Source organism: Orycteropus afer, unplaced genomic scaffold, assembly GCF_000298275.1.
Source record: "Orycteropus afer afer isolate SDZICR_OR568_19922 unplaced genomic scaffold, OryAfe1.0 scaffold00268, whole genome shotgun sequence".
NCBI lineage: Eukaryota > Metazoa > Chordata > Mammalia > Tubulidentata > Orycteropodidae > Orycteropus > Orycteropus afer.
This window is the reverse complement of record NW_006921855.1, coordinates 1,166,055-1,187,719: the sequence shown is the minus strand read 5'-3', so window position 1 is coordinate 1,187,719 and position 21,665 is coordinate 1,166,055. Positions and strand designations below refer to the sequence as shown.

Sequence of the window (21,665 nt, the reverse complement as noted above, 5' to 3'; positions counted from 1 at the left end):
ATTGAACACCAACGACCGAAAGCCAGATGAATTATGGGAAGATATCAAGAACATTAACCATGAAGAAAGCAAGAGATCACTAAAAAGACAAGAAAAGAAGAGGCACTATGCTACCAGAGCTCCCTAATACTCTACACAAAAGCCTGTGTTTCTTCTGGGCCCTATGCTACCAGAGTATCAGATAGGGAATTAAAAACCCTAGTGATCATATGGGAGCTCTGGTAGCATAGTGGCTAAGGCACTTGACTGCTAACCAGAAGGCTGGCGGTTCAAACCCACCAGCCACTCCTCAGAAGGAAAGTTGGGCAATCCTACTTCCGTAGTGATACTGCCTCGGAAACCCAAGGAGGGGTCGCTAAGAGTCAGGGCTGACTCGACGGCACATAACAACAACAACAGTGATCATATATGGGAGCTCTGGTGGTGTAGTGCCTAAGGTATTTGACTGCTAACAGAAGGCTGGCAGTTCAAATCCACCAGCCACTCCTCGGAAGGAAGACTGGGCAATCTATTTCTGTAGTGATACTGCCTCAGAAACCCAAGAAGGGGTCGCAAGAATAACATGTCCAAGCAATTATTGTGTAATCTAAAGTTTGGTCCACATATTTAATTACATTTGGACAGCTATCAACTTACTTCATCAAATACTGTTTTGAAGTAACTAGACTCTAAGCTAATTGATACGCTTAGAGGATTTCATAGGATCCAAGTTATTTACCTTTTAAAAATTTAATTATAATTTCCTGACTGCGTAACAATTGCAAAAGTCAAAATTTTAAATTTTTTTACATAATGATCATAGATTAATGGAATTATAGAATTATACAATTTGAGAGCTGAATGGTACCTTAGTGATTGTCCCCCAAAACTTAGTTTGTCAATCAAAGGCCTGGAAATGTTAAGTAAACTGTTCAAAATCACAAGTTCTTGCTAGCCTTTTATTTATACTTTTTTTTTGGTGAAGAACATAAACATTTTCCTCTTTATTATTTTGTAGAAAGACACATCATTTAATAAAAATATATTTGAGGAGTTAATTTTAGAATATATGAATCGACGCGTTCCTGAAAAAGTTGGCTTTAAAGCTGAGTTTTATAAATACAATCTTATCTTCCCATGTAGAACATAGTAAGATTAGAAACACAACGAATAAAGACTTTTAGCATTATCTCTTTATGGGAAATTTTTATTTTCTGATAAAGTTACAATGGTATGCTAAGTAATTCGGAGTACAGTGAACCTTGTTTTTAATGTGCATTTAATCCATCTCTTCAGAATTACATTTGGGAAAAGATTTTTTTGTGCTACCAGATTCTGGATCTAATTTTTACAGAAAAAGGGGTTGTTGTGTAACCATCTACCATACAGAACTCAATTAAACTTCATTTCTCACTTGGCTGATACTTCTCAATGGCACTTGTAGGTCAAGAAGTACTGGCATGAGAGTAAAGTATTGGCAGTGATGGTAAAAAGCAGATTAAATATAGAAATTTGTTTCCCTTTGCTCTATTGTGATGGACTAAAGAAAGGAAATTCTAATTGCCCTCCTTAGCACTACCACTAAGGAGCCCTGGTGATACAATGACTAAGTACTTGGCTAATAACAGAAAGGTCTAAATCTATCCAGTGGCTCCTATGGAGAAAGACCTGGCAATCTGCTTCCATAAAGATCATGGCCTAGAAAACTCTATGAGGCTGTTCTACTCTGTTTTACAGGGTCTCTAAATCAAGTTCAACTCGATGGCACCTAACAAAAACAGCAGTACCAGCACTATATGTAACATTAGAGCATTTGGACTAATCATCAGAGTCTGGTGGCGTAGTGCCTAAGGCATTTGACTGCTAACTAGAAGGCTGGCAGTTCAAGCCCACCAGCCACTCCTTGGAAAGAAGATTGGGCAATCTACTTCTGTAGAGACACCACCTCATAAACCCAAGAAGGGGTTGCTATGAGTTAAACTGACTCAACGGCAGTTAGAGTTTTTAAGAGTTGGCAATACATGGCTCCTAGGACTCGGATTCATGGCACAGCTTCTTTCTTTCTGTATTAAAATGACTGAACAGAATTCTTTTAGAATTCAAGTATACCAGGCCCTTGGCATTTGCATATTTAACATTTGTGGTTTCCATCATTTGCAACTGAACAAAACGTAGACTAAGAGAAATGAAAACCTTTCTCCTATTAAGTAGGTAGGAGCTCTGGTAGTGTAGTGCCTAAGGCACTTGACTGCTAACCAGGAGGCTGGTGGTTCAAACCTACCAGCCGCTCCTCGGAAGGAAGATGGGGCAATCTACTTCCATAGCGATTCTGCCTCGGAGACCCAAGGAGGGGTCACTAGGAGTCGGGTCCAACTGGACAGCACTAACAACAACAACAACATTAAGTAAGCTACTTTGTCAGCCTAGCATCTACTCTCAATTTGCCTTTTATAGAATCCTTTGCCTTTCCTTTCATCCTAGGCATCAATATTTGGGAAAGGATTAAAAATTTTTCTGATAAAATAGCTCACCAAATCAAACCAATAGCTAGTGCAGTTAATAGAGAAAATAGAAAGGAAAAATATCTAAGAATCATGCATGACTCTTAGAAAACAGAAGTGTTGGAATGTAGAATTCAGGTAGTAGCTCTGATTTGGGATGTGAATAAATACATTATTTGCATTATAGTGACATAAATAAAAAAGCTGGTGGTTGAAGCCTACTCAGAGACACCATAGAACAAAGGCCTGAAAACCTACTTCTGAAAACCCTATGGACCACAGTTCTACTGTTATACACGTGGCGTCACTATGAGTCAGAATTGATTCAGTGGCAATTGGCGTGTATACATATATATGTTGGTGTGCCCTGGAGTTGATTCCCATTCAGAGCAACTCTATAGAACAGAGCCAAGCTGCCCCACAGGGTTTCCTGGGCTATAATCTTTTAGAGCAGATCACCAGGTCTTTTTCCTCACAGAGCCACTGGTGGGTTTGAACAACTGACCTTTCAGTTAGCAGCCCAGCACTTAACCACTTGTGCCACCTGTGAAAGTTGGAACCTGTATAAGGCAGAAATCTGTCAGAGAAGGAAATTCAAATATTTTCCACTAAAAAGTGATAAAAAAGTGGTAAGACTGTACCTTGTCACAGGTGGAAAACTTGCGAGACCTAGAAAAACAAGGTAGTGAAGTTCTGACTCTCACAGTTTTCACTGTATACATACATATGTGTACATATATAAACTTTTCACATCTATTACCATACTCTCCCTATAATTTTGCAACTGTAGAAAGGAATGAATACAATGAATAGATTTCTAACTTTTTAGCCTTGACCATAGCTTATAGTATGGCATAGGTACCATCATCTAACATGAGAATGAAATTATCTCACTCTCCACATTCTTCAGGGTTCTTTTGCCTACAGGGTAAAGACTAAATTCCTTTGTAAAGTGACTGCTGTTTCAACATCATCCTTGCTCACCCATTCAGCTCTTGTAATGCTGAACTTCTAGTTGACCCCGAAATGATCCAGGATTCCTCAAAGCCCTTTCTGCCTTTACCTTGCTGTTTTTATCTCTGCTTGACATTGCCAACTCAACACAAATGCCACCTTCATAGAAGGCTTTTCCTACTGTCTCAGACAGTCTTAGGTGGTTCTCTTGTGCTCTTACTGTTGTACAATACTAATAATTATTGTATTTTACTGGCATTTCCTATTTTTGTCTAATTTTTTTTAATAGTCTATACGTTTCCTGAGAGCACAGATCATGACTTTTTAACCTTATATTTCTGCTGCTAAGCTCAAAGCTTGGAATATTCAATAAACAGCTGAATAAATGGCCAATTTTTAATACAACTTATTTTTTTTCCACAACTAAAAAAATATATATATATTAAAAGGAGTATACAATTTTAAAATAAACTTAAAATGTACAATGTATTAATAATCTATTTCTATTTGAGTAATGTCATATGAATTATTTCTTTCAGTTTAGATTTTTATGTACTATTTTCATAGCATATCTTCATGCTGTAACTGTAGCTTTGCAGGTATAGAAGCTTCATGCAAAAATACAAATGTTATAAACCAAGGATTATGAGTCATACAATTCTGGGGCCCTTAAGCCCAAGAAAACACGTTTTTAATAACTTAAATTTCATTAGTAAATTTAGATAAATAGCTGTTGTATTTTTATATACTACATGAGCACGATTACCACATATAAGGAGGCTTGGTGGAGCAATGGTTAAGTGCTTGGCTCTTCATGGAAAGACTGGCAGTCTTAATCCATCAGTGGCGCTGTGGGAGGAAAGACCTGGTGATCTGCTATGGTGTAGTTCTACTCTGTCCTACAGGGTCGCTATGAGTTGGAATCAACTCCTGGCACATAACCACCACCACCACACATATAACAAATAGGAGGGCACAGGCTAACAAATGCCAGCAGATTTACAGAGAAACTGAGACAGTTGGAACCATCTGTCAGTACAACACATGGGTCCAAAACAAAAACCAAACTCACCTTCAAAATTAAATACAACACAGAAATAGCATATTAAGATGTCAAGTCTTATCTAAAGGAAAGCTTTGGTGCACACTCACTAGACGCAAAACAGAAGATTTTAATATGGGTTTGGAGGAGTCTGAAATGTTGCTATATGCATCCTTTGGCGAATATATGGGGGAGGATACATTGCTTTTTATCGGATTCTCAAAGAGATCTTTGATACTGAAAAAAGAAATATGAACTATCAAATTAAGAAGGACGAGAAGTGAACATCAATGTGACCGCTGAGTCACAGGTGAGGCAGCCGCCAGGGGTCCGACATCTTCTGAGGCGCTGTCCCCACAGGCAGTCCCCGCCGGGCCGCCAGGACTCTGGAATCCGGGCGGAGCCAGAGGGAGACACGGCCCGCTCCCGCCCCTCAGGAGCCCTTGTTTACCTCAGTATTTGACAGTCGAGACAAAGAGGGTAATGAGGGAGCGAGAGTTCGGAGGAAAACTCCACCGGCGGTAAGAGTTCGTAACACCCTACGAGAGGCGGGAATAGCGGCCCTCCTGCGACACTTCACAGGTTCCCCGCCACATTTCGTCTTCCTGGAGCTCTACATTAGCCTGTGACAACCGGCTGAACTGGGCAATCTGTCCACAGGGCAAACTCAATCTCACTCTCCATTTATTTTTCTCTAGGAGGTACTGGGCCACAGGGCAGAGTGACTACAGCTCCCAGGAGACAGCGCTGCGGGGCCTACTGGGGCGGAAGACAGACAGGACCTGACTAGAGTCTGGGGGAGGGGCAGAACAGCAGTCTACTTCTGTTACTTTAGCGTCAGTACACCGAGCTGCCGTCACTCACCCCTTTTAGAACAACCCCCAGTCTTCGGACCTTTTATTTTTAAATCTCGCGGGGCTTTCCCTTTCGGGCCAACCACTCCCCCAGTCTCCTTCCCTAGCCAGTCAGCATCAGGCCCGCCATTTTTCAAACCCTTTTCCCGCCGCCAATCAGAATCGAGCAGTACATTCCTCCCCTGACCGGTTCTAACGGGTCTGGGAGTTAACGACATGGGCGACCCACCGAACCTGCTAGGCTGTAGTTGGAGGGACGGGCCTGGCGAGATACTGACCAATCGAAAGCTGCTATGGCGAGGAGGCGGGGACTTTCAGGGTTTGAATAATCACAAGAACCAATCAGAGAGCTGGAGGTGTGGCCTGTGGCCGGACTCGTCAAGTTGCCGTGGCGCGGAGAACTCTGCAAAACAAGAGGCTGAGGGTTGCGTTAGCGATAAACCAGTTCACGCCGGAGCCCTTGGAAGGAAGCGACTCTGAGGCAAAGCTCTTTGACTCGCACCAGGCAAGAATCCCTGCTATCTCTTCGGTTTCGTAGGCCCTCGTTTTCCCTTCCCTATGACCCTATCCCTGGAGTCGGCGCAGTGGTTCTCGGGGTTCGACCCAGCGAGAGGAATCTAGGGTGCGGGCCAGTGAGGGCCGGGGCTGTGGAGGGCTGGCAACTGGGGCAGGCGGGAGGGCAAGGAGCTCGCCTGGGCCCGGTTCTAGTAGTTTTTTGAGTGTCGGTTGTGAGGCGACAACTTTGAGAGGGGCTCGCGGCGTGGAAGCTGGAGGACATTTCTGTCAGGGAAAGGGTGTTTAGGGCGCCCGCGGCGTTCCCTTCCTCAGCCCTGGGCCCGGTGAAGGGCGGGCAGCGGTGGCGTCTCTGGCCTCCTGAGAAACTTGCTGATCACGCGCGAGCAGGGGGGCTGCCGGGGCCGTTCTGGTCGGTGCCGGGGAGGTGAGGGCGCGGCGGCAGCGAGCTGGGGGGTGCCTGCGCTGGCGGCCCGGGGGGCGGGGAGGCGGGAGCGGGTTTGGGCGGGAAGCCGGGCCCCGCCACGCCCGCTTGCAGCTGCGGGCTCGTTGCCGATCCTCCCGCTTTCTTCTCCAGCCAGACGCTGTCGGTCGAGATGGGCAAAGGAGACCCCAACAAGCCGCGGGGCAAAATGTCCTCGTATGCCTTCTTCGTGCAGACCTGCCGGGAAGAGCACAAGAAGAAACACCCAGACTCTTCCGTCAATTTTGCCGAGTTCTCCAAGAAGTGTTCGGAGAGATGGAAGGTGAGGCAGAAATTCCCACAGAGCTAAGAGTTTTCAGGTGTGTTCTGCCCGGGCCCTGGCAAATAACTTGTATTTCAACTCTCCTGCCCTCAAGACTCCACTCAAATAACAGGGATTTACCCAGAGAACGTTAGGTTTTCATTTATTTATTAAGATTATGAAAACAATGCTGTTAACTGAGAAAAATGTAGCCCGTCAATCACATATTAGATCTTTTTTTTTGGTGTGTGTTGGTAACAATTTCTTGTGTTACTTTTAACATCTATTTCTACTGCCTATAGACCATGTCTGCAAAGGAAAAGTCGAAATTTGAAGATATGGCAAAGAGTGACAAAGCTCGTTATGACAGGGAGATGAAAAATTATGTTCCTCCCAAAGGTGACAAGAAAGGAAAGAAAAAAGATCCCAATGCCCCTAAGAGGCCACCGTAAGTTTGTTTTAAAATCAACTAAATTGCCAGTTGGCTTTTTCCATTTAGTTTATTAACTTTGTTGTTCCTTTTCAGATCTGCCTTCTTCCTGTTTTGCTCTGAACATCGCCCAAAGATCAAAAGCGAACATCCAGGCCTATCCATTGGAGATACTGCAAAAAAATTGGGTGAAATGTGGTCTGAACAATCAGCCAAAGATAAACAACCATATGAACAGAAAGCAGCCAAGCTAAAGGAGAAATATGAAAAGGTACCTTATTATTTTATTTTCTAAAGCTGAGGTTACAGTTTAGGTACGTATTTATAAATAATACTTGTAAGTTGTAGAAGAGAGTTGGGACACTTAAGTAATTTTGTTATCAGTGGTTGCCAGCTATGTTTTTAAAAGCCTAGTGAAAATTAAATACTTAAACAGCACAAGGTAATTGAAGCCTTACTTCTTTGGACTGAAACCAGTGTTGCAGAACTGGTAAACTGCATATAGAATCTGATTTGTGGCTTTCTAGATTTTTTTTTTTTTAAGTTCAGAAAATGGAGGGCCGTATATTTTATTTATGTACTGGTATCTGTTCAAAATGCAGTTAGAGGGGAACTGTGTGAGGAAAATGGATATTGGTAGTGAAAATATGGACACTGATCTAATGCAGCTTCATTTTACCTCATAAACTTTAAAAAATGTCAAGGGGGGAACAAATGCTCACAAAACTGAGTTAGACAGTCACCAGAATTATTGGTCAATACTCTTAGGTTGTTTAAAACTAAGTGGTTTTCATAGTTGAGAAATGACACCGGATGCTTTTTTTTGTTTGTTTTTTTGGACAATATTTCAGGATATTGCTGCATATCGTGCCAAGGGCAAAAGTGAAGCAGGAAAGAAGGGTCCTGGCAGGCCAACAGGCTCAAAGAAGAAGAATGAACCAGAAGATGAGGAGGAGGAGGAGGAGGAAGAAGAAGATGAAGATGATGAGGAAGAGGATGAGGATGAAGAATAAGTGGCTGTCCTGTAATGTGTGTGGAGTATGCGTGTGTGCTCAGGCAATTGTTAGCTAAGAATGTGAATTCAAGTGCAGCTCAATATTAGCTTCAGTATAAAAACTGTACAGATTTTTGTATAGCTGATAAGAATCTTGGTAGAGAAAATACTTTTTTTTTCCAAATGCAGGTTGTAGCTTTTTGAGGGGCTACTACATACAGTTAGACTTTAAAGCTTCTGATGTTGAATGTTTCTAAATATTTAATGGTTTCTTTAATTTCATGACTTCTGTAAGGTAGCACAGCGAACTCCTAGGAATTAGTATCAATAGTAAATTTGGGGGTTTTTAGGATGTTGTTTTTTTTTTTTTTTTTTAATAAAATTGTGTATATTATTTCTATGGTCTGTCTTAATGTTATATTTCACTTTAAAAAATTTTTATGGTTTGGAACCATGTTAACCTTTTTTGTGTTTCTTTTGGAATCATTCTGAGACAGTTATTTTGTGTAAAATGTTTTGGATGGTTAATAGAAAGTAAATCATGCTCATAATTCAAATTTACAAAGTTTTTAAAAATCAGATCTGGAATTTAATGAGCTTTAAAAATTAAGTCATGAAGTTTTTCAGAATGAGTTAAGTTTTGTCCTTAATGTTTCCATTCAATTAATAGCTAACTCCTCAGAATTTCTTTAAATTGTACTTTATTTTGGAAATTTTCTTTAATTTGAAGTAGAGTAGTAGTAATAAAAATGTTAAATTTTTTTTGTTAGTAACTTGAACTACTTCAAGGTAGAATGTCAGTGAATTTTAAGATAGGTTACGAACAAGATACCCTTTCAAAGTGTGTCTTCAAGTTGAATTTTCAGGTGAGTTGAAACAGGTGAATATAGTTTTTTAGTCTTAAATTAGTGCCTGAAAAGGCTTGAAGCATTTTCGGTGATTGGAAAGCTCCAAGTGCAGACTAGACTAAGGAAGGACTCTGGTGGCATATTGCTAAGGCGCTTGACTGCTAACTGGAAGGTTGGCAGTTCAAATCCACCAGCCACTCCTCAGAAGGAAGGTTGGGCAATGAACTTAACGTAGTGATAGTGCCTGGGAAACCCAAGGAGGGGTTGCTGTGAGTCGGAAATGACTCAACGGCACATAACAAGAGAAGGGATTGCTTCCATCATTTCAAAGTGAGGGCAAATTTATGTAACGTTGAAGAGAGTAAGTAGGAGTTGTCCATGAGTCCAGTGTTCTGTAATCTGGAGACTGCCTATATCTTTTTACAATCAGTTTGGTGGAAGCCTTAGAAGTTTGGGAAGGTATAGGCTAAGAAAACATTTGAGACAGGTGATAGTATGACTAATTGGACTTAATTCTACTACAGTTTTTAAGGGAAAGGCTATTTTAGAAATGCACATTTGAGGAAGCAGTTGCTTATATTTGAATTTAGAAAATTATTTTCAAGTTAATACATGAAAGTTGACCATCTGTTTGGTAAATCCTTACAAAAGAAGCCTTATTGATCGTTTTATAATTAAACTCAACAATCTTTGTTATCTACTAAGTTTTAATACAGAAATCAGAATTCTTGCTCCTAACTATAGGGAATTTGGTTTCTCTTGTGCCATATTTATGATATTTAGTAGGGCTTATTTTATTTTAACAGGAAATACTAATAACCAAAGTGTCACTAAATTGAATGGACGTGAAATATTAAATTGCCAGAGCAAGGTTACTCTCAGTTACAAATCTCTGATGACTTTTTCTCATCCCAGTGACTACACGTTTAGATGTGGGTTTTTCACTGATTATAAAATCAGAATTACTTTTTCAGTGTTTCCAGGTGTTAGGTGAAGAAATTGGGGTTAATGTGTTTTAATATAAATGTACAAAATTTACAAGGATTGTAAAATGAAAGCCATTGCCTGCTCCAATAAGGTTTCCTTGGCTGTAGCCTTTATTGAAGCAGATAGGCCTGCAGCACAGCTCAATGGGTTTGAGTCACAGACTGTGACACATAATTAGTTGTTAAGTTGATTATGGAAAGGATATATACTGGATAATTAATTTTGTTTCTTAGTCATCTTGTTCTCTTAATGAGGCAACTCCAATAATGCAGTAATTTATTTTTCAAAAGAATAAATCATACATGTGCTTATCACATTTTTAAAAGAGCTCTGGTGGCATAGTGCCTAAGGTATTCAACTACTAACCATAAGGCTGGTGGTTCAAACCCACCACTCCTCAGAAGGAAGGTCGGGCATTCTACTGTAGTGATACTGGCTCAAACCCAAGGAGGGGTTGCTATGAGTTGGATCTGACACCATGGCAGTGAGTTTGGTTTTTGGTGTTTATTCACACTTAAAGTACACAAGTAGGTAACACCTTGCTTTTATTGTTTTACAGATTGTTCTGAGTATAACAGCTACCAAACACCTAATGCTAAATACCAGAAATTGCTCTTAAACTTTACGTGTTAAGTCTACCAGAATTGGCTCTCAATTGAAATTGTACTAATACATATTTCATAGCAACAGTGTTTTATAGGGCCTATTTCCTCACTGCATCAACACAATACTCACTGAAACATTTTAGTCTTTGCTATGTCAAAAAATTATTTCTCCTGTTATAGGATTTAGCATGTTTAACAGTTATTTTCATTTTCTTATGACTCTTTATTAGTCCTTTTAGTAGTACTTTGTGGGAGCATTATGTGTTAAGAAAAATGGTTCTTGACTACCTGTTAAATTTTCTGTTGTCTTTTTTGTTAATGATGCTTTTTTCATATAGAAGTTTTATTATTTTTATGTGAAAATTAACAATTCTTTTCATGGCTTTGGGAGGTCTTCACTCAAAATATAAAAGTGTAATTATCTTGATTTCTTACTGCCTTAAAAAAAAAATCTTTGGTCCTTCTGGAATTTACTTTTGTGCAAGGAGTGAGATCCAAACCCACTGCCATCAAGTTGATTCTGACTCAGCAATGCTATTGGGCAGAGTAGAGTTGCCTCAGAGTTTCCAAGGCTGTAAATTTTTACAGAGGCAGACTGCCTTCAGAGCACCTGGTGGATTTGAACCACTGACTTTTTAGTTACCTGCCCACTTTACTGCTTTAACCACAGTATCACTAGAGTTCCTTAAGGAATGATAAACTGAAAACCAAATTCACTGCCGTAGAGGCCCATTCATCTCAGTGACCCCTCCTTGGGTTTCTGAGGCGATATCTGTATGGAGGTAGATTGCCCAACCTTCCTTCCAAGGAGTGGTTGGTGGGTTTGAACCGCCAGCCTTCTGATTAGCAGTCAGATGCCTTAGGCACTATGCCACCACATTGTTACCATGCGTCGGACCCCACTCATTGGGACCCCTCCTTGGGTTCCCCAGGGAGTATCACTATAGAAGTAGATTGCCCAACCTTTCTTCCCAGGAGTGGCTGGTGGATTTGAACTGCCAGCCTTCTGGTTAGCAGTCAAGTGCATTAGGGACTATGCTACCAGAGCTTATGCCACCACACAGGGGCTCAAAATTTATTTCCAGATGTGAACCACTGCTTTGTGTCATATAAATAGTGGGTGCTGGATTAGGAGAACCTAAAGTCCCTTACGGGAGCTCTGGTGGCATAGTGCTTAAGGCATATGACTGCTAACCAGAAGGCTGGTGGTTCAAACACACCAGCTGCTCCTCGGAAGGCAGGTTGGGCAATCTCTACTGCCATAGAGATAACGCCTCAGAAACCCAAGGAGGCGACTCTGGCAGTGAGTGAGTTTAAAGTTCCTTACTTTTCAGACCACTCATTTGCTCAATGGATAACTATGCCTTGTAAGTATTTTGCTTTTTAAATAGGAAATAATTAGCATGTCTTAGTACAAATATAAGGAGCTCTAGTAGTATAGTGCCTAAGGCACTTGACTGCTAACCAGAAGGCTGGCGGTTCAAACCTACCAGCCACTCCTTGGAAATAAGGTTGGGTAATCCACTTCGTAGTGATACTGCCTTGGCAACCCAAGGAGGGGTCGCTATGAGTTGGGTCCGACTCAATGGCACATAACAACAATGTACTCCACATGCCAGTAAAAATGTTTTCCAAAGCATTTAATTCTGTGTAAGATTCAGCCTTCTAAAAATGACAGTTTGTACCTTTATATAATATACTTTCTGATTTACAGGAAAGTATGACATTGACAGTAGGAAAGACAAAGACCTGTAAAATAAAAGCTAGACAGAAAAGGGTTGAGTATGTTGAAGTGAGTGAGGTACAACAAGAAAGGAAGTGCTGAGGGCTGTACCCCTAGTGGAGTCCCTGGGTGGTGCAAATGATTGATGCACTGAAAAGTTTGCAATAGGAAGGAGCACAAGAATTAAATGGAACAAATGTGAATAGGATTACACAATCCTGCAATAATAGTAATAATTTAGGAGTGGATGCACAATAGCTGAACAGGAATGGGAACTCAACCATGATTATATAGGTTTGACAGAGGCTATCTACATAGATACTTATAAGTGCTGCAGGTAATGCCCATGAATATAGTAGAACATAGGGGAACAAAATTATGAAAATGTGAATCATAACCAAGCAAACACCTTCAGAGAATGCATCACTAGGTATGGAGGCTCAGGACCATAGTCTCGGGGGACACAGATCAATTGGCATAATAGTCCACAAAATTCTGCCACCTACTTTGGTGAGCAGTGACTTGGGGTTTAAAAAGTTGTGAGAGGCCATCTCAGGTGCAGCTGTTGGTCTCTGTCCAAATCAAGGAATGAAGAAAATTAAAGATACAGGACATAATTAGTACAAAGGACTAATGGAACCTGTGAACGCCAGCCTCCATGACTGACATCAGAAGAACTAAATGGTGCCTGGCTACCATTGCTGACTGCTGTGAAAGGGATCACAATCATAAGTTCTAGATAGAGTGTGTGTGTGTGTGTTGGGGGGGGGGGGGATGTGGACAAAAACTCTGATAAAAGACCAGGCTTACTAGTCTGATGAGGACTGGTGGACCCCTCGAATCCCTTAAACACTTGAAGCTAGGAACTGAACTTAACCCCTATGACTCAACTGGCAGCCCAGGCAACAGACCTATAAGGTGAATAGTAATATCAGGAAGGTGTGCACTTATTACAGCAGTCAGTGAGATCAAGAGGACAGTATTTGCCCAGGGATAAAGCTAGGAAGGTGAGAGGGGATGGGAAAAAAGGGAAGAGGGTAGGTGTGGGGCAGAAGTGGAAAGAATGCTGTTACAGTGTGGGGATTGCAGTAAATATCACAAAACAATGTGTATGGATTGTTGAATGGAAAACAATTTTGCTCTGCAAACTTCCACCTAAAACAATTTTTTAAAAGAGGTTTGAATCTACCCAGAGGCACCTCTGAAGAAAGGCCTGGTAATCTACTGAAAAATCATCCACTGAAACCCTATAAAGCACAATTCTCAGACATACATGGGATTGCCACAAGTTGGAATTGACGGCGACTGGTTAGTATCCCAGGGAGCTCTGGTGGTGTAGTGTTAAGGCATTTAGCTGGTAACCAAAAGTTTGGTAGTTCAAATTCTCCAGCTGCTCTGCAGAAGAAAGATGAGGCAATCTGCTTCTGCAGATTTACAGCCTTGGAAACCCAGTGTGGGGTCTCTGTGAGATGGAATCGACTCAGTGGAAGTGAGTTTGGTTTGGTTAGTATCCCTAGTGGTAGAAATATACAGTAGGTGTTTCATAAATATTTGAGTTATGTATCTGTTGAATTAATCAATGCCCAAGATAAAGGGGACAGCTACTATTTATTAGCTGCTGCTGAGTCAAAATGTCAACTAGGATTCCTAAATCTCTAAATTTTCAAGTGGAGCTAGAAATCTAGATTTTTATTTATTTATTTTAAATGTGGTATATTGTTTTAAAATAATTGGCAACGAATCCAAATTTGGGGATCAAAGAATCTATATGCAAGATTCTGCCCAGTTTTCCACTTTTATAATTAAACAATATAGCTAAGTAAAATGATTGATAATGTTTACTTAAGGCTTGTTGATAACTTTAAGTTCAAGTCTGTTTAGTGATGGCCACTACCTAGGGAAAAGTGAACAAGACAGCCTTTAAGGTATAAGATGAGAACTTGTAAGACATACGGATCTCTGTAACATTAGTATATCTATTCAGTATGTCTTTATAATATTCTTAGACCTATTTACATGATTCTCAGGTTTTAAGCATACAACACACTTTCCCTGCTGAATTCAGGTGATAAAAGCAGCCTTACTATATATATATACATATATGTATATGTATGTATGTGTGTGTGTATATATAAAACTTTTTTCCAGCTAAGTATTGTTTCTATAGTTGCCTAAGTGACCATTTTTGCCCTGATTGGAAGCTCATTTAACTTCTTACAGTAAAGGTAAACGTTTTTGAAGTTTTAGTGGAACTTCATTGTGCTCCTGGGCCTTTGTTCTTCATGACTTACAGGATAGACTTTTACTGAGTCTCATCTCAGGAGTTAACCACACCAATAGAGTAGTGACTCAGCACAATTAGACTGTCACATTGAAAGGAAAGAATAGCCTTCTTAAACAATATGTAGCATGAAATTTTAGAACTGGAAATGATCATGTGGTGCAGTGTTCTTCAGGAAGATATAGCAGTCCATGGACTGTCTTAGGGCAGGTAAGGGACAGACACTATAAGCAATTCACATTTATGTGTTCTTTGATTCTCTACATTTTCCTAATAAAATGAGATGGCTTATATAAAAAACACATTAAAATACAAACAGAGGGAAAAGCAAGATTATAAAAAATTAGATGATGAGGTAATTTGGGAATCAAGAGTTTGAGTTGGATTTTGTTACTATTTTTGGTAACAACAGGTAAATCATTTAACCTCTCAACCTGTTATCTCACCTGTAAAGAGTAAGTGCCCATCCTGTAAATATGTGTTGAGAGTGTGTGCTCAGAATTTTTTTTTTTAAAGATTAAAATGAGAACATATTTAAGACACTGTCCTAGTGACAAGAATAATAAATGCTCAATGTTAGCTAAAAGTATACCTACCATTATGTATGAATTAATATAGTTGCTATGATACCATATCAGATTGACTTGAGATTTTTGATAAGGTAGAGAGGAAAATTAAGTTACATGAGAAACACGTTTGTTTTTTTCAGGTAAGGTTCTCCTAGCACCAAATGAAAATTCCTACCACAGAGGCTTGGGAATATAGAGCTTTGGAGTCGATTATAAATTCTTGATCCCACTACTAGATTTGCGAATTTGAGCAAGTTACCTAAACTCTCTATCACATATGTGTGATTTAAAATATAGTTGTTTTGAAATTTATATAAAAGTTTTGCTGAATGAAGTCTTTCAGAAATTATCTTTTTCACAGTTTTAACTTGTTTGTAGCTATTTGTCTTCATTATTTTGTAACATTCCTTTGTGTGATTATACAGTTTGTCCCTTCTCTTATTGGCATTTAGGCTATTTCCATGTTTTTTGCTGTTATAAATAGTGGTCCTGTAAAAAATTTCTGTACAGATCTCGTATTCAAGTGGACTCCCCTCCAGTAATCTGCCCTGTAAATTTCAGCTGACTCAGCGGCCCCAAATCCCTCTCTCTGCCTCTGCTCAGCAATATCACCATTCTGGTTTCAACTTCCCTACACCATTCCCCCACCAGACAAGTGGTGAACCTGGGGCTCACCTTGTGTGTTTCCCTGCTATCAAAAAACCAGTCTGCTTTGCTTATTACCTAATCTCTGAAAACAATTGTCCATGCATTTGTCTAGTTTTATAGGTGTTTAGGACAGGAGAAGTGCCCTGGCTTTATAGCCAGAAGAGGGAATCTATTCATCTCTTACTTTCTACTCAAAGTTTTAGTTTTGTTTTGGGCATTTATTGCTTAATAAAGTTGGAATTTATTTATTGTGAATGAATTGTATGAAGCAGTGAAACAGTCCATCCCTTCCCCTTATTTAATTTCTGAACTTTATTTCTTCACTTGTAAAGTGGGGATAATGATCTCTAATATATGATAGGTGCATGTCAGTGGTGTATTTTAACCTCTGGATAGAACTAAGTGCATTTTAAAGAATATCTAAGATATTATATCCCTTTAATGATCTTTAAGTGAAATTCTTACACTTTTTGACTTTTGATATGAGCAAAATATCAGACCTATCAATTTTACTTCTTATTAAAGACAGATTTTAAGACTTTGAAACCAGATAATAGCTAACATTTTTATTACCCTTTGTGCCATGTTCTAAACACTTTAGTGTGTTAACTTATCTAATCCTAGTAACAACCTTATGAATACTATTATTTTCCCCATTTTAAAAATGAGGAAACTGAGCCATAGAGGTGAAATAACTTGTCTAAGGTCAGATAGGTTATTTATAGTAGAACAGAGATTTGAATCCAGGCAATCAGACTTCAGGATCCATCATACTATATTACCATTCAGATTAGCATATTGTGACATCATTCTTTCATGAAACTGAAGGGGCCTACATCCTACTTCGACTCTGATAGGGCCCCAGATCTTGTTCACTCAGAAAAATAAAATCTTCCAAACTTATAGACATTTCAAGATCTTAAAAATCAGAATTTCAAAGCAGTTACTGAATCTAATTTAGAGAAAGTCCTTTTTTAAATCTCTAATTCCAAGATAGTGATGGCCAAGAACCATTCTTTCTGACTTTTGTCTATTTTCTTGCAACAGATTGAGTCTAAGGAATAATATACATTTTTTTATAGCATTCATTACCTTTTAAAATGCTTTCACATGGATTAAATTTTCACTTACCCATACTGTTGGCCTAATAGGTATCAAGCTGTGGACTGAATTGTATGTGGATTATTTTCCCCAGTATTTTGTCCAGCAATGACGTGTATTCCAAGATTCTTGTAGAGACTGTAGCCTTAAGGAATTAGTGAGCCCCATTTACTCATCTGATGCTATGTCACATTTTCAAGTTTATTAGCCTATCTACAGCAGCTGAGAATTGGAAGACACGGTAACACCCACTGCCATCGAGTTGACTGAGACTCATAGAGACCCTATAGGACAGAGTAGAACTGCCCTGTAGGGTTTCCAAGGCTGTATATCCTTGCATAAGCAGGCTGCCTCATCTTTCTCCCATGTGGCAGCTGGTGGGTTAGAACTGCTGATCTTTTGATTAGCCAAATGCTTTAACCACTGTGCCACCAGAGTTCCCAGAAATGGTAATATCTAAGAGAAAATGTGGTTTCTCAAATCAACACAGCCAGTTGAACCTATTAGCCAGAGCTTCTCATGAGATGTGGTGTGTGGTACTAAAAGGTCCTACGGTCTATTTCTAACTACATTTTGGTATACCACCCTTCACTTCTCTCCATCCACTTGATCGGTCAGGTTGTAAAGAATTCTGACTTATGTAAATTCTTGCTTGTGATTATATAGTTAGAAAAGATGATTAACAAAGATTGTTGCTAGAATTATTCATAGACAACCAGAAGCAAAAATAAATTTCTAAATGTCCTTTCTACAGGTAAGTGAGTGAGCTCAAAACACATGTAACAGAATTCTAACAAACACTCAAACACATACACAACTTATAACTTTGGTTTATATTATTTTACCTATTACATTAGTATATCTTGTTAACAATAATATCAAGTAAATCCCTCCAAATGTGCAATGTTTAGATTTAGAAATGATTACAAGTATTGAAAAACCCCATTGATTAAAATACAGTATTTTATTTTTTCTTACCTAAAAAGCAACCCCAAATTAGATATACATAAGCTTCTCAAAATTTATCCCTAATAAAATTTTGTTTATACAATTTCTACAGAAACATACAGTGTATCAAAATCTGCATAAATCAAATTTATAAAATGTGTAGAAATGCATAGTGATATCATCAACTTACAAAGCAAGGATATGGGAATTATTATTTTCAAAGCAGCCTACAGTAGAAAATAGTCATTATGGCAGCAGCTTCTGATGTTTTTTGTGTTTGGTAAATTTTCTGATTTTCAATATATAGACTTTTAATGAATTGCACAAAATACTTTTTAAAAATTTACATGCACAGTTTATGTGCCACCTTTCTCAGGCCTATGCATAGTTAACAAGGTTAGAATCTATTCAACATGGAAAATGGAGTCTATTTGCAAACACACAGTAATCAAAGTACCAATTCTCTCTTAGTTTTTTTTTTATAGTTGATTTATTATGCAATTATATAAGCATATAAATGTATTCCTTTTAAACATCCCTAGAAATGAATGAAAGTTAAAATGGTTGATCACAGATTAGTAGCAAAATACAAGTTGACAATTCAAAATTATAAATGAAACTTTTGTTTAGGATGTTCAAAGCTAAGTTTGACTCTCCAAATTTAAGAGCTAAGCTTACAAGAAAGAAACTTGTAGGCGTTTATTTTAAACAAATGTATGGTGTTTTCTTTTCTCTTTTAAACTTTAATTAAAAATATTTTCCTCTGTCAGTACTTTGTGAATTCCTTTCATTGTAGTATTATGGTTACAAGATCAAAAATGTTTAATTTACTTGCCTTTCCCCATTTCATTTTGTGATTTTTTTTTTAGCATTTAAATACATTAGTCATTTTTAATCTTTGTGATAATAAAAGACTATGTAGAAATTAAAATATAAATTGACTGTTTGCAGTATTTGGTTCTCTTAAAGTAGGTACTGTCTTGACAAATGTTTAACTCAAAACAAATCTCTTCATTGAAAAACTACTAATAAAAATACACTTCCTAAAAACAACAAATTAAACACTAGGGAATTAACACCCAATCTAACAGAAAGTGTGATTCTTATTTGTTAATGAACTGTACTCTTAAATAGCCTTTAAAAAAAAAATGCAGGGAATTTCATTTGGATGAAGATACAAATGAAACATAAATTCACTTGTGACTTCATAGATTGCTTAGGTTAAAACAGGAGTTTTGTAAGACTTGATCTAACAAGGACTTGGACATTCTTACCTAGGTCAGAATGAACTTGTGACATGTTTATGGTGGTATTTCTTTGTATTTTATTACCCACCTTTCAATTTCAAAACTATTAATTTATAGTTTTCTAAAATAACAGGTACTGGGGAAAAGTAAATCCCAAATTTCAGTGGACAACTTTTCTCCATGTTGGAATACCCCTTTGCTATCTTAGGCATTACCTAAGGAAGTGTTGGTAATGCCAGGAGGCGAGGGAGTTAATGCACCACAATCTTCAAACCCTGTGAATAGCCTTGGGATGCTCCATGTTGTCATTTCTTTTTCAAGCAATACAATATTCAACTTCATAGCAAACGGTAGCACATAAATTCATTTCTGAGTAGTAAAATTATTCCTCATACATGTGACAGGTCCATTGTAACCATCCTATAAATTTCATCAAAAGCTCTTGAAATATATACTGAGAAATGAAAGAGGCACTAAATGTGTTGAAATTCACCTTTCAAAAAAGCAGCATGACTGTGAAGGAAGGCCACCTTGGCTAATAACCTGTGGCAGTGCTTCTTAAAGATGTAAAATTAAATAAAGATACAACAGGTTGATAATCACCAAAGTTATATATGAAATTCTGGTTACTCCAACCTTTTTCAAGTGTGTTTAAAAAAAAAAAAAAAATCAAACTGCCTTTCAGACCCCTGAGTGTAATCCCAAAGAAGACAACAATGGTTTTAACTCTGTCCAAATAAAACAGAGCTAAATGCACAAATAACAGTATCATCTTAAAACAAGACAAAACAAAAAAGATGTAAACATCTACAAAGTTTAAGGTAAAAGCAGTTTTGTAAACAGTAACTGCAGATGATAATGTTATTGTAAAATCACAGTTTATCAATGTCCTTCAAACTGATCTGGAGGTTCCAGGTTTGGATCTGTACAGGATTAATAATAGTTGCAGCAGTTTTCAGGCGTTTTTCAGTCCTGTATAAATTTATGTGTCAGCAGGTAGGTTATTGTTTTCTTTTTTTTTTCCTAAATAGTATGGATGTTATTCATTTCCCACTTTTGAGTCGTTTTATTGGAATCACATTTGGAGATGAACACTTGATGTAGAACCTCTGAGCGATCTAAACACTTTCCTGAAGGGATGTGAGTAAACCTGTGCAGGTTCTGGAAAACATGTAAGGAAAAAGAAGATTTAAATGTGGATTCTTTTGATAACACTGATACTAGAAGTCTGAAGACAATTTTTAAGCAAATTGGATAGGGTTATACCAACCATACTTCAGATTTTAACTCCTCAGTTGTTAGTCTTCCAATTGCTTTTATTGTTAAGTCATAATGTATTGCTGATGCCTCAAATTCAATGTATACAAATGCAAATTAATTATCTTGGCCTCTAAACTACTTCTCTAGTTCTTAGCTTGGCTAATGATACTTCCTAGTTCTCAGGATAGAGGTATTTCACTCTACACTTTGCTTAATTCATTCATATTCCATCAATTATTGAGGACTGATGAGTCTATACAACATCCTTGGTACATACCCCTTCTCATCCTCACTGCAGATGCCTTTGTTTAGCCCTCATCATCTGTTGGAGGTTTCTTCCGTATAGCTAGCTCAGTGGCTGTCAAAGTGTGGTCCTTGGACCTCTGGTTATCCAAGATCCTTACAGGAGTCAAAATTATTTTCACAATATCACAAAGACCTTATTTGCCTTATTTATTTTTTATTTTTCCACTGTATTGACATTTATACTAATTGTGCAAAAGCAATGGTGGGTTAAATTGCTGGGGCCCTAGCATGAATTAAGGCAGTGTACCAAATTGTGCTAATACTCATATTTTTCACTGCCACATAGTGAAAAACAGAAAATGCCAGTTTCACATAAGAATGCCCTTGATAAAGCTTTGTAAGGCTTATTGATTTTATTAAATCTTGACGCTGGAGTATAATTTTGAAAATCCTAGTCTATGAAATGAAATGGGAAGTATATGAAAAGCACTTCTGCATAATGAACAACAATGGTTATCAAGAGAAAAAGCACTTGTAGGATTCAGTTGTGAGGTGAACTGGCTACTTTTTTCATGGGATACCATTTTGCCTTGAAATAACAACTTACAGACAAATCATGGTTATTCAAACTTGGGTACTTAGCAGATTTTATAAAAAATGAAGTAAGCCTGTCACTCCAAGAAAAAAAAAATAATACATGAAAGCCATTAACAAAATTGAGTTTTCAAGTAAAAACTGGAGTTTTGGAAAACTTGTTATCTATCACCATGAATTTTACCTATGGTGAGTTAAAGACTTTTCTGATGAGACCAGTTGTCATATGATTTTTTTTTTTGCTATTGTGTAATGAAATGTGTCAATATTTCAAAGATCCACATAGCTCAGTGAGCCAATATTTTCCAAATGAGCAATGCATGATGTTATAAAAGCATACATGGGTGTGGTGTAGTAAATTACTTAGTGTGGCTTTTCTACCCATAAATCTTTTTAAACTCCAAGGTGGGAATTGCTATTAGCAACTGAGGAGATCCTGATTGCTAAAGTTGCCCACCTGCGTTATTTCTGTTGGGCGTGGCACAATACAATGTTCTGGGAGGTGCCCACTCTTTCTCAGGTGCTTAGAGTTCTGATGCTATGATTGGCTAGTTTGACCACCCTGCTGGGCTCAAAAGGAGGCTTCCTAGAGGCAGAACTCTCTCTGACTGCTGGT

At 38.3% G+C, this 21,665-nt stretch overlaps 2 protein-coding genes across 2 annotated transcripts in view; one reads left to right on the top strand and one right to left on the bottom strand.

The window, feature by feature from the left end:
- The first annotated feature begins 6,439 nt into the window (after positions 1-6,439).
- On the top strand, positions 6,440-8,011 carry HMGB2 (high mobility group box 2). The gene is made up of 4 exons (XM_007950343.2): positions 6,440-6,589; positions 6,871-7,016; positions 7,095-7,269; positions 7,850-8,011. Exons 1-4 carry the CDS (start codon positions 6,440-6,442, stop codon positions 8,009-8,011), a joined length of 633 nt encoding a protein of 210 aa, XP_007948534.1.
- An 11,961-nt stretch (positions 8,012-19,972) lies between these two features.
- The window catches only part of GALNT7 (polypeptide N-acetylgalactosaminyltransferase 7), a 235,924-nt gene continuing 234,231 nt past the window's right edge, over positions 19,973-21,665 (bottom strand). Inside the window, exon 12 of the mRNA XM_007950342.2 lies at positions 19,973-20,110. Coding sequence (XP_007948533.1) covers positions 19,973-20,110 — 138 coding nt within the window. The remainder of the gene's footprint in view (positions 20,111-21,665) is intronic.

Bases quoted from the DNA above. Each gene is read 5' to 3' on its own strand.
- HMGB2 (XM_007950343.2), top strand. From the start codon at position 6,440: ATGGGCAAAGGAGACCCCAACAAGCCGCGGGGCAAAATGTCCTCGTAT. The intron at 7,017-7,094 runs GTAAGTTTGTTT...GTTCCTTTTCAG, and splicing joins AATGCCCCTAAGAGGCCACC to ATCTGCCTTCTTCCTGTTTT. The intron at 7,270-7,849 runs GTACCTTATTAT...ACAATATTTCAG, and splicing joins TAAAGGAGAAATATGAAAAG to GATATTGCTGCATATCGTGC.